Source organism: Chionomys nivalis, chromosome 13, assembly GCF_950005125.1.
Source record: "Chionomys nivalis chromosome 13, mChiNiv1.1, whole genome shotgun sequence".
NCBI classification, from domain to species: domain Eukaryota; kingdom Metazoa; phylum Chordata; class Mammalia; order Rodentia; family Cricetidae; genus Chionomys; species Chionomys nivalis.
In genome coordinates, this window is record NC_080098.1 from 41124920 (window position 1) to 41138207 (window position 13288).

General features: G+C 40.6%; 1 protein-coding gene across 1 annotated transcript in view; it reads left to right on the forward strand.

Annotated features, from left to right (window-relative positions):
- Window positions 1–13288, forward strand: part of Aoah (acyloxyacyl hydrolase) — a 180208-nt gene that overhangs the window by 41795 nt on the left and 125125 nt on the right. The window contains exon 4 of the mRNA XM_057787663.1: window positions 3365–3464. Within this exon, the coding sequence (XP_057643646.1) occupies window positions 3365–3464 (100 nt within the window). The remainder of the gene's footprint in view (window positions 1–3364; window positions 3465–13288) is intronic.

Genomic DNA, 13288 nt, shown 5'->3' on the forward strand with positions numbered 1-13288 from the left:
TTAGCCCAAGAGTTGGGTGTATAGTGATGAAGCTTAAAAGACATTGTCACCTAAAATAGTGTAGCCTAGAGCCAGAGCAGTTTAAAGGCAGAAGTTTAGAGTCATACAGATGTGTGCTCTTCTTGGGTACAAGTGTCTATTAATACTGAACTTATCTATTACGGAAAAGGTTTATTCTGGATTCTGACTGTGGCAGGAACCCTATCCTTTACCCCAAACCTCAGGTATTGTCATGGCCTATGAACTGAAGTCAGGCCTATGGACTTGCAAGTTTTTATTAAAATCAAAATCTTCCAATACAGAAAAAAAATGGTATCTTTAAATGCAAACCTAACTAAGGCATTCCTTTTTAATAACATTCTTCAAAATCTACACTTCCTTCTCAGGACTGCTGACCCCATCCACAAGACTCTTCATGAACTGGTCCTGATGGTCCTTCCAAATCCATCCCTTGTCGTATCTCAGCACATTCCACGGCGGTTTTCTCACACTATAGGCAGGCGTTGCCCTAAAGATTTTGATAGTTTTTTCCTGTGTTTCATACATATTAAACCTGTATCCAGACACATTACCCTACTTCTTTGGAGCTCATATACAGGTCACCTCTTCTGAAAGCTTCCCTGATCCTCTGCAAGCTAATATGGACATTCCACTTGTACCACATACAAGCAAATTGGCACACACACACACATACACGCACACACACACACATTCCCATATGCACACAACAGTATGTTGTGCAAACCTCTAGAATAGTGCTTAAGACATTTGTTTAAATTTAATTACCTCTCTACTTTTGAGTCCCTACTAAATCAACAGCTTTCAAAAGCCTAGGACAACATTTTACTCATTTTGTGTGTAATTTCAGGTATTCAGAAAAATCCTGACTATATGTCAAAGAAAGAAGGATGGAAAGGAGGTAGAGGAAGGAAAGAAGCAGAGCTGGATGGAGGTTGAACTGTTTTGGAGGAAGGAAGATGCAATGAATGCTTCTGCCCACCACTTGTTTGTCTATAAAAGTCTAGCACCCTGTCATTGCCAGCACCCTCTACTCACCAGCACCCTGTCAACTCCAGGGCTGTATTAGTGTAAGCACCCTGTCAGAGCAGCAACCTGTCAATGCCAGCACCCCGTCAGGACCAGCACCCCATCAGAACTAGTATCCCATCAGAGCCAGCACCCCGTCAGGACCAGCACCCCGTCAGATCTAGTATCCCATCATCAGCTCCATGCTGCTGGGGAATCTCTCCTTACATGCATCCTCCTCTTGCAGCTTGTTTTAAGCAGTCAGAAGCAGCTTGAAGTTGCCTTGCCTTTAAAATGACAACCTCTTGATTTAATTTTACTTGAATAGCTGCCTTCCCATATGAAATGGATTTCCTGACCTGGAGGCCATTTCTCCTTTTATCTCATACTAGTCAGTTGTCAATAATTCATGAACTAATTATGTAGCAATTACATTTCCTACCCACAGCCACAGCCATAGGATTCTGTAAAGACAGAGAACCTGAGAAATAAGACATTGCCTTTAAACTCACCATCAGTGTCTAACCTGTCTGAACTTTTGTAACAAACTACCTGACACTGAAAATTTTAGAAACAACAGAAGCTTACCACTCAGAGATCTGAAGGCTTGGAGCTCAGGACCAAGGTGTCAGCAGATTAGCTCTTATGTTGTGCATGTGAACAATGCCAAGTTTGGCGGTCAATTTAAAATGCAGCTAGCCCCCCTGCACCATAGATGCAGCAGCCCCGAAGTAGATGGCTGGACCTAGAGAAATACTTTCCTGACTTACCTTTCTTTCCATCATGTAACCTGAAGTCTCTGTATTTTCAGACGCCTTCCTTTTAAATGAATTTTCACTGCTATGCCTTGGAGCTTTTAATATATAGAATTCTGATTCCTTTCCTGTTGTCACTATGAAACTCACAGCTTATTTTCAAGAGTGCTAATCTAAGAACTAAAGAGGCTTTGCTCACAACCACCTTGTCATCAACCACAAATTTTTGCATGTTTGCCAATCTAAATATTTTTCATAGCATTCTGCTTTGAACTCTAAACCTCACTAAATGCAGACAGCAATAACCATGTCACAGTCTAAATAAAATAATGACATCTCCTTCACCAAACAATGCATTTCATTACTTTTGAATTCAGTCTCACTCAGAGTTTTAGGGGATGAACAAAATAAAGCCAGGTTAGTTGGCATAATATACTAGAAATGACCTTTAACCTAGGTTCAGGTAGTTCTTATTTATTCCTCTGTATAAACCTTATAAATAGAATCCTTTCTGACTCACTCCACTTTCTATGTACCGTATTGTCTTATGAACTCTTATAAGAATTATTCATTATTCTCTGTTTCCAGCTCTAATCTCTTCTCCATTTCTGCTGTAAACGAGTTCAGAAGGCCTATGCACCATGCAGTCAAGAAGTCACAGTAGTGAACTCTCAGTAACAACTGTCAGTATTAGCCACTCTCACTCCTCTGACCAAATGCCTGGCAAGAAGAGGCTAAAAGGGAAAGTAATTGTTGGGCTCATGATTTGAGGAAAGTTCATTGCTTTGGTGAAAACATAAGTCAAGGTCACCTGCATTATCAGTTAATAAAGGAGGGGTTGGTTAGTGTTCAGAAAGCTTCCTCCGAGAGAGAGAGTTACTGCTCAGAAGGCTTCCTCCTTTCTCTTCTCTCATTAAGTCTGGACCACTAGCCCAACAGCTAGTACCACTGAGGTTCAACCTCTCTGTGATGCCCTCAAGAAGGATGCTTCTCCTAGATCATTTTAAGTATAGTAAACTTGACAAAGAAGATGAGCCATCACATGTTGTTTTGGCTCCTTTGAATCTAGTCACAGCCACAGTATTTGAAGACCACTGTCTTACAGATTTCTCCATAAAAGAAACACATCAGCAGTAATATTTTTCTTCCATAAGAAAAATATATATGATTTGGATTGTATCTAAGAAAATAATTTTAAGGGTGTAAAAGTTTATATAATAAAGTAGTTTTTCTATTAGATTCAATAAATTTCAACATACTATTCCCATCTAATCATATCCTTTCTTTTTTCCTTTCCCGATTGTTTTCATGGCTTCTCCTGAAAATAACCCAGTGTTCTTCTGAGAGGCAAAGTCATAGCTCAGGGACTGTGTTCCTCCCTGTCCTCGGGACCTTATGCAAGAGGCAGGAGGGATGAGTATTGCTGGAAAACACAATGCAGTAGCTGAGCTGGGTGAAGCTCTAAGGCCAGGTTGTGAGGGCATCAGAATCCATTCTGGGGATTTAACTTCCTTTGATAGTGCTTCTGCTCCTTGATGCCTGAGAGATCTTAATAGCTTTTGCTTTGCTCCATTTCCCACCAGACTCGGTGAAGCTATGAATGCTGATGTGGTGTGCCATGCTCTGGAATTTTGCAAGCAGGATGCTGCCCAATCACAGTGTCATCTCTACCCCCTTCCCCAGGTGAGTGGGTTTGCTCTGAATGTCACTTTCCAGTAGGCTTTAGGCCCTTTGGAAATGTTATAAAGGGAGACCCAGCTTCATTTGCTCAGTGGTTTGTGAACTGGAAACTGTAGAGTCAATGACAGAATCTGCATTATGAAGGAAATCATGCTGTATTTATCTTTGTGAGCTGGATTACCTTCACTCAGTATAAATTTTCCTGTAAATTTTATAATATAATTTTCATTATAGCTGAATAAGATTCTGTGCATGTATGTACCACATTCCCACTCTCCATTCTTCAGCTGATGGATATCTAGAATGATTCTCTTCCCTAGCTATTGTGAATGGAGGTGCAATGAACGTGGATGTGCAGGTGTCTCTGTGGTAGGGTATAAAGTCCTTCATATACAGTAGATGTCAAATAGAGTTATGACTGAGTCACATGGTAGATCTAGTTCTGGTGTTCTGAGGAACCTTTAGAGTGATATCCAAAGTGAATGCACCTGTTTACAGTCCCACCAGCAGTGTATTAGGGTTCCCTTTTCTTCACATCCATGCCAACATTTGTTGCCACTTGTATCCTCGGTGATGGCCCTTCATTCTGATTGGGATGAGATGGAATCTTAAAGTAGTTTTAACCTGCAGTTCCTTGGTGCCAAGGGATACTGAATACATTTTAGAATGTTTCCCAGGGTTTGTAATTTCTTTCGAGAACTCTTTAGTTACATATTCTTTTGAAATTGGGCTTTCTAAAGAGTTTTTTTTCCTCCAGTATATTCTGGTTACTAATCCTCTATTAAAGGTATAAGTGACAAATAATTTCTTCTCTGAGCTGCATCTTCACTAACAGTGCCCTTTGTTAAGCAGAAACTTTTTAGTTTCATGAGACCCCATCTGGCAAGTTTGCTTTTTACTATGCTACCAGAGTTCTATTCAGAAAATTTTTACCTGTACATACATATTGAAGCTCATCTTCCACTCTTTCCTCTAGCCACTTCAGGGTATCAAGTCTTACACTGAAGAATTTGATTCATATATAGTTAGGGTTTTCTCAGGGTGATATATAGGAACCAAGTTTTATTCTTTCAAATGCTGATGCCCAGATTTCTCCAGTGTAGATTTTTAGATTATTTATCAAAAATCATACAGCTATTGTTCTATAGACATATTTCTGGGTTCACTGTTCTATACTAATGATCTATATTTTTATTGTTGTACCAATGTAATGCTGTTCTCATTACTAGGACTCTGTAGTATAATTTGAAATGAGATGTGGTGATGCCCACCACAGTGTTCTCTTGTTCAGGATTGCTTTAGGTATCCTTGGTCTTCTATGTTGCCATATAAAACCTATGATTGTCTGTGAAGAATTTCCCTGGGATCTTGATTGAGATATTATGGAATCTGTATATTTCCTTTCTTAGGAAAGCCATTTTTATAATATTGATTCTTCAGTCCATGACTATCATGGGGAGGGGGACGTCTTAGCATCTTCTTGGATCTTCTTCCATTTCTTTCTTCAGTGTCTTAAATTTCTCATTGTAAAGGTCTATAATCTCCTTGGCTAGGTTTATTTCCAGATACTTTATTTTTATTTTATGGTTGTCAAGAATGGGATTGTTTTTTACTGGTTTCTTTTTCAGTATGCTGGTTCTTGCTATGTATGAAGGCTACTGATATTTAAATATTAATTTTGTATCCGACTACTTTGCTGAAAGTGTTTATCAGATGATATCTTCAATTACTTCACATAAAATGATTTCACCTTGCTTCATTTTTGATTCTCCCTCCCATGCAAAAAAAGTCTAGATTCTTCTATTAACAATAATCTTGAACTGCACTGATAGTAGATAATAGAATCAAATAAATAGAGAAATCAGGGATTTAAATATATTTTATCCCTCAAAAACCAGATGAGATACTCTTTCAGGACAACCAACTCATCTCAGAATGTTTGGAACATTCCAGGGATCAGCACTAAAAATTCCATATCCTAAGAAAACCTGTTTAATTGGTTTCTCTCATTTGAATTTGACTGTCCTTACCCGTAAGATGAGTATAATAAAATACCACCCTCCCAAAGCTTCCTAAGTAAAGCAAATATATATATATATATATATACAATGATTAGCACGATACCTACAATGCACATACACCTATAATACATTAAAATATGGCTAAAATGATATCTAATTAGATTATTGTCAGTATCATGATTATTTCAGATGGTTTTTAAGAATCTTCTATATCATATTATTTTAGGCAACTTTTAGTTGGATTGTGGTCAGACAAGACTATAAATGTTGATATAATTCTATCCACACGCTGTAGATCAGAGTACAGCATTAAACTAAGGCTCACAGTATTGATTTTCATGAGCTTCCTATTAAATAATTCTTTACCCTTTCCTTTGAATTATGATTTCTCTGCATTAATAACAGGTTTGGGTTTTAAAATATTTTATTTATGTTTGAATGAAGTCACCTATAATACTTTGTGACTTAACCAATGTATATTAATGTTATTCCTAAAAATATTAAACATCAGGAGTTGGGGAGATGGCTAAGTTGGTAAAGCACTTGGTACACAAGAATGAGGACCTGAGTTTTGACTCACAGGACCCATGTATAAAGCTAGGCCTAATGGTCCAGATTTGCTATCCTTGCTCCTGGGAAGCAGAGACAAGGGAATCCCTGGAGCTTGTTGCCCAGCTCACCTCACCTAACCAACTCCAGGTCAGTGAGAAATTGTTGTGGTTTCTCTTGCTACGACAAAGAACGAAAGAAACTTGGGAAGAAATGGATTCATTTTATCATAAAGTTTGCAGTACAACATCCCGAAAATTCACAGTAGAAACTCAAGGCAGGAGCCTAGAGGCAAGAACTGAAGCAGATGCAATGGAGGAATGCTGCTTCCTGGCTTTCTCCTCACATACTCATACTCATGTGGGCAGGGTGGTACTGCCCACAGTGGTCTGTACATCAGTCAAGATAATGCCATTGATCTGCCAGCAGGCCAATCCTATAGAGATATTTTTCTCAATTAAGATTCTTTCTTTCAATAAGCTCCTACTTTCTATCATCGTGACATAAAATCTGTCCACACAGAGACCCTGTCTCAAAATAAACAATGCGGACTGCATCTGAGGGGAGAAACCTAAGGTTGACCTCCACTCACCCCATCGCTAACACACACACACACAAACACACACACACGGAGTAGGGAAGTGAGAAAGAGGGAGAGAGGGGAAGAGATTGGGAAGGGGAGAGAAAGAGAGACGGAGAAATGTACACATACAAGATATTAAATATCACAAACCTGTCTTCTTGAGAGGAAAAATGGAGACAAATGCACAGGGGACATATTTCATGCTTCTTCAGTAATTGACTGTCAATGAAATTTCTCTAATTCCTCCCAAGAAGCTGTAGATTCCACTGATTTATAGAAAAGTTAATTTTAAGTGAAAAGAATTCCAGTGGTCAAATAGCATGTGGATAATGTCTCATCGTAATTACTACCTGATATCGGAAGTATAGTAAGACAAACATGTTAGTCCGCCTATCATCATGACAAAAGGCCCCAGAGAGGAATTTAGAATTAGGAAAGGTTCACCTGGGCTCACGTTCAAAGGTTTCAAACCATGATCACTTGGCTCTGTTAATGGACTTGTGATAGGGCAAGATGTCAAGATACAATTGTAAGGAGGAGGGCGCAAAGCAGCTCTTAGGGTGACACAGAAGCAGAGGGCAGGGGCCAAGAGGAAGGTTTACTCCTCCGAAGACCCACTTCCTTCAACTAGAGCCTGCCTTGTGGATGTTCATCACTCAGCAGTAGCATATCAAGTTATGAGCTCATCAATAAGTGGACTCATTGATGAGGTCACAGTCCCGTGGCTCAGTCACTTCCCCAAAGCTTCATCTCTGAACCTTTCCTTGGGGAAAAAGCTTTCAACCAACAAGGCTTTGGGGACATTTCTGATTTAAATCATGCCAGCAGATGGTTTGGGGTTTAGTAACAGCCACAAGCATCATGCTATATTTGCATCATATCCACAGCTGGCCACCCAGTGCTCAGCTTTATCCAATGGTAAACAGCCTTCCTGGTTTAAGCAAACTCTGCAGGTAGCCTACACACCAGATTTCACTTCTTTATCTCCCCTGCTTTGACCTCCCTCTTTCCCTTGCGGTGCTGGCATTTGAACTGTGAGTTTTTCACATGCCAGCACTCACTCCCTTTTCGGATGCCAACTTGGGAACATTTCAACAGCGCTCTTGGGCTGGGAGGGAGCAGAGAGGATTTCATCTGGAGGTGCTCAGCTTCCTCTCAGGGACATCCTGGGTTGCTGCGGCCTCAGCAACTTTCTTCACTATCCCCAGACTGCTCCAGACCTTCTCCCTCTCCCCTAAACGCCCATTACCAGTCTCTATCTCTACACACAATCCAGAAAGGTAAAGTGGTCCCTCCAGATTCAGGGCTCTCTGCCTTGAGCTTTCCTTACCAGCAGTAACTGAGATGTCCTGAGTCCCTCTTTCAGACTCTGGGGGAAGAGGTTAGGCTTCATTTTATCTAGTTGTCCATGCAATCATAAGGCATGGGCTCCATTAGGAACTCTTGCTCCCATGGAGGAAGTGGAACACTAGAGAGGGTAGTAAATCGCTTCCAGTCACTACTCCAGGAATGAGCTGCAATAAAAGGGATTGGCATCCCTGCCTCTCCCCTCAGAGATGTGGCTGGTGTCCCCACCACCCAGTGGGTTTTTGAGGCTGCTTTGAATGTGTCCAAAACACCCAGCTAGAATCCTATCACCAGGAAGAAGTAGCATTAAATATTCACTTCATTTTTAAACTAGATTACACCGCAGTCATTTCTTAAGCTTCTGATCATGTGTGTCAGCTTGTTGCTGTTGTTTGGGGGTTTTGTTGTTTATTTGTTTGTTCATTTTTATTTTTGTTATTCAAAATTATATTTAGAATATATATTTTTAGGCATACAAGACCATTTTTTATTCCCATGGAGTTCAAGTCACTCATATGGAAATACAAATACATCTTCAGCCCCCTAGGTTTACCTATGACAAACCCATGAATGCCTCAAAATAGCCATGACTCTGAAATGCCACCACGAATCAGTTCTTTCATATAAAATTTTACTCTTGAATTTCATGTTGGTGGAATTACTCAGAACAGATGATCCTCGGCTTACAACGGTTAGAACTCTAAATTTTCTATTTCATCATTGGTAGAAAACCAATATGCAGTCAGCAGAAATTGAATTCTGGATCTTGGATTTTCATCTTTTCCGTGACTATACCTCCCGATCAGCTATGAAGAAAGCACCTACACACTACCATACCTTGTTGCTAACATTTGGGGCTATGGTGTTTTCATATGTCACTATGTCCACCAAACACCCATATTTGTGTGTATGTATAAGATACTCAGCCCTGAATTATAAACTGGCTCTGTGTTAGACAACTCTGCCCACTGTAGCTCATGCAAGTATCCTGAGAGTCTTAGGTGACGAAACAAAGGATGCTGAGGGGTATGTACAGCATATGCATTGCAAGCTCGTCTCAACTTCCACCTTCTCTATAAAACAATTCCCAACTCTCCCCCATGAGATGCTAATTAATCCTCTCAACCATCATCATAGACCAACTTCCATAACTTACAATGTGCTAATGACTGACCAAAGTGCTTCATATATATTAATTCAGTTAATATTATGGCGGTGATATTGTTGTCTACATTTTATATGCTAAGATAGTAAAGTTACATGAATTTCTTTATTAGGATGTAAGCATATGGGGAATAGTATGGGTATAAATGAGGGACGGGGAAGCAAGAAAAGGGAGAAGTAAAATGTGCAGGTCTGCATTGCAAAGAGTGCACACAAATAGTCTTTGGGGGAGGGTGCATTTCGTCACCATTCTCTTTGCATACAAGACAGAAGAATGACTGGCGCGGGGGCATATGTTTATGTGTACAAAACCTCATTATACACATTGCCTTACACCACAGCTTACAGAACAAATTCAACTGTAGCTCTCCCTTCCCCAACTTCACCCTCTGGGCCCCCCAGTCCTGAAATTCCCAGCAAACTCTGTAGCCTTTAGCAGACCACTCTCAATTTTAGCGCTGTGCTACAGACATCTTCCTTATACCAGAATCCCAAATGCACATGCAAGACTGGTGCCCCTCCCATAGAACATTGAAAGAAAATCATGTTCAGATAGTGTACACCTCTGTGGAGCTAGGTCCTTCTCATTCTCTCAGGCCTCCAGGACACCTGCCTGGAGGAAGAGCACTATCTTAGGGAGCAGGCAGACTTCAAAGAAGCTTCCATGGTGAGTCCAGTTCCATAGGCGCCAGAAGCCCTCTGACACCGAGAGAATGCATTCTGAGATCAGGTTCACAGGAAGCTGACATATATGGTTCTGGGAAGAAGTTGGTCTGCACTTTAAGTAAATGGAAGTGACATGTGATAATTTCTTGTGTGGCTGGAAAATAAACACGTTGTTTTATGACTTTATTTTATGTGAAAAAAAATCTGTCATCTCTTCTAATTCAGGTTCTTAGTTTGCACAGAGCTAGGGCTAAAACCTCAAGGTCAAAAGTAGAAGTCTTTCTGACATTCCTTCTTCAATCACTTCTGTCCTGTGCAGGTAATACTGCCCTTCTGCTCGCAATGCTGCCCTTAGCCTATGAGCGCATGCTACTTTCAGATGTTGATATTTACTCTTCCCCAAGCTCTTCTTCTCTTAATAAACTTTTTTTACTTTTCAGCAATTTTGTTACAGTAGCCATGATTAGAGATCTCTGGAGGCCCAATGAGAAAAAGTTATTTTTTCTGGTCTGGATAGAGATCTAACAGGTCAAGCTACCCAAAACATCAGCATGAACCCAGTAAAGCTGGTCAAGCACCTGATTAAGAGAATATTCACAGGAAGGTTGACTGGCAATAAGTCGTGCTAAGGCAAAAGGGGAGGAATAATTGCCTCTTCCAGGAGATAATAAGCCTTTCCTTCCCAGAAACTCCACATCTCGTGCAGCCCCTTACAAAACTGCAGCCAGGGCTGGGTTAAGTCTGCCAATTTTCTGAATTACTCAGAAATTTAATATTTTTGTTTCTTTTTCCTTCATTTGGATACTTGCCAAAGTGTAGGTGTGCTTTTCCAGACACTTTGGGCTTCCTCCCCTTTTCTCTGAAGTTCCCTTTGGCTTCATTTCAGACTGCCTGTTTGCTTATGCAGTCCCCATGGCTAACTCAAATGGCAGGGCTTTATCTCTTCCTGGTCCCCATCTCCCTCCTCCAGGCAGCCACTGAGACTTACAATTCGCCTGCCCTAAGCTTTTCCTTTTAAATTCTAACAAAATTGTTCCCAAGCTTCTTTCTAAATCAGCTCTCAAATTCTTTGATTAACAAGATAAAAGAAAATCCTCAGTTTTCTTGGTAATGTATGGCATCCCAGGTGGGTCCTCCCAAAATTTCCAGTGACAATATCAAATTTACAAAAAAAGTTACTAGAACAACACAGAGGATAAACCACTCACCTGAGTTTAGTCTCCCTAGTATAGGCATAGCATCATTTAGTCAGAGCTATAGGAAGTGACACTAAACTATTTTATTTGCATGACTCTTAACTGAACTCCAGGCTTAATTAAAGATATCATTAGTTTTATCGCTAGCATCCTATCCTAGCATCTGCTCTTCATACACAGTCCATTTAGTTCTACGGTGGTTTGAATAAGAATGATCCACCATAGGCTCATGTATTTGAATACTTAGTCACCAGGTAGTGGCACTATTTCAACGGATTAGAAGGACTAAGCTTTGTGGCCTTGTGGAAGCAGGTGTGACCTTATTGGAGGGAGTGTTTCACTGGGGGTTGGCTTTGAGCTTTCAAAAGCTCAAGCCAGTTCAACTTCACTCTTTCCCTTGGCCTGTAGACAAGGATGTCGTTCTCAGCTACTGTCCCAGACCTTAGTGCAAGCATGAGCCCCATCATGATGATAATAGACTAAGTCATTAAAATTGTGAGTGATTGAAATGCTTTCTTTTATAAGGCTTGCCTTGACCATGGTGTCTCTGCACTGCAATAGAACGGTGACTAAGACTCTTTGCGTCTCCATAGTGTCCTTTGGTCAGTGACAACTTCTTAGTCTTTCCTTGCTTTTCATAACCTTGACATCTGTGAATGCAGCTCACTCAAAAAAATGTATGTTTGATATTTTTCTCTTGGTAGACAGGGTTATAGTTTCTTGGGGTGGGGTTGTTTGTTTGTTTGTCTTTGTTTTTAAGAAAATAGCAAATGGGAAATGTCCTTCCTCTCACATCCTGTTAGGGGTGCATTACGCCTTATGACCATCTGTAAGGTCAGCCTGATCACTTAGATAGGTGCTGTTGGCCAGGTGTCCCCACTATATGGTCATTATTTCCTTATTCTTCTTATTTTGTTATTTGGAAGTCAGCTTGGCCTATAGTCAAGGTGACCAGAGAGGACCAAACCCAGTCTTGTGGAATAAAGGTTTCGGTTACATTGATTGGGATTCTTCTGGAAAGAAATATATCCTCCTCCAAGATAATCAGAAAGTCGTTTATTTTTAAGTGTATGTAGGCTGGTGTATTTGTATTTGATATGCTGTGTTATAGTCTAACTCTGGATTCTCTGTATTATGGCTCAGCTTTTCTAGTCTCACCATCACCTGAAACTCTCTGGAGCTCCCGTATCCCATTACATGCCTTCTCCTTTTTATAAGTTCTTTCTTTCCCTCTGGGTTTCATAGCCAGGCATAGCTTGCCATGTATTTTTTTTCCAACCACAACCATGGAATAATCCATTTATATCAAAAGATTCTGGTTTCTTTTGTTGGACAATAATATTTAGAAGTCAAGATCCAGACACTTAAAATGTCCTTGGCTCCTAGGGTCTTGTTGTTTCTAGTCCTTCTCAGCGGAGTGCTGAGGACCAATGCACAGCTGTACACAAAACTAAATGGTGTGTTTCTGTCCATCTTTCGTGTGTACATGTGTGTATGCTTGAGTTCTTACTAATCTCTCCAATTCAAATCAAGTTTTACAGGGCCAAACTTATAGTTTTTACTATAAGTTGAGTCTGAAAGTTGTGAGTAGGACGTTGTGAACCCAGCCTCCCCGTGTTTAGTACAGACTGGAGCATATTCAGAGCGGTGGCTGCTCAGAGCCAGAGACAGCTCTAGCTTCAGTGACAAGGAAATACACTGAAGGGCTTAATTTTCAGAAAGCTTACACAAGTGTGCCAATGTCCCCCATACTAATGAGTCTACACAGCCATTCACCCACTCAGGCATCTTCAAGGAGCATTTCTTGAGAACTTACTGCATTACCAGGATGCTGATCTGGGTACCTTATCAGGTACCTGCCCTGTTATCTCTTTTTACTATTATCAGCATGCAGGACAGATATTCCTATTTCATAAATAGACTTCTCTAAAGTCTCTTAGCATCTAAAGAATAATTCTTTTTCTTTATTTCAGCCAAAAATTATTGATGTAGGAGGAATTATGTAGATCAGTATTCCAACAAATGTGGCAGGTAATAGAGATGTAAATGGAAGTGGGGGAGCACGGGGTGCAGGGGGCGGGGGAGGCGGGGGAGGCTAGTAAGTAAACAGTGGGGAACAGACAGTTCTTTCAACAGAGAGTTCAGGGAGGGATAGGAGTCTGCAAGAGAAAGCCTGAGCTCTCCTTGAGAAAGTAGAACAAGCTGCTAGGTTCTCTCACAGGAAACCAGGTATCTTCAAAGAGGGAGTAGAAGTCCTCCCCACCCTCCACACACACACATGCACATACACACGCACACACA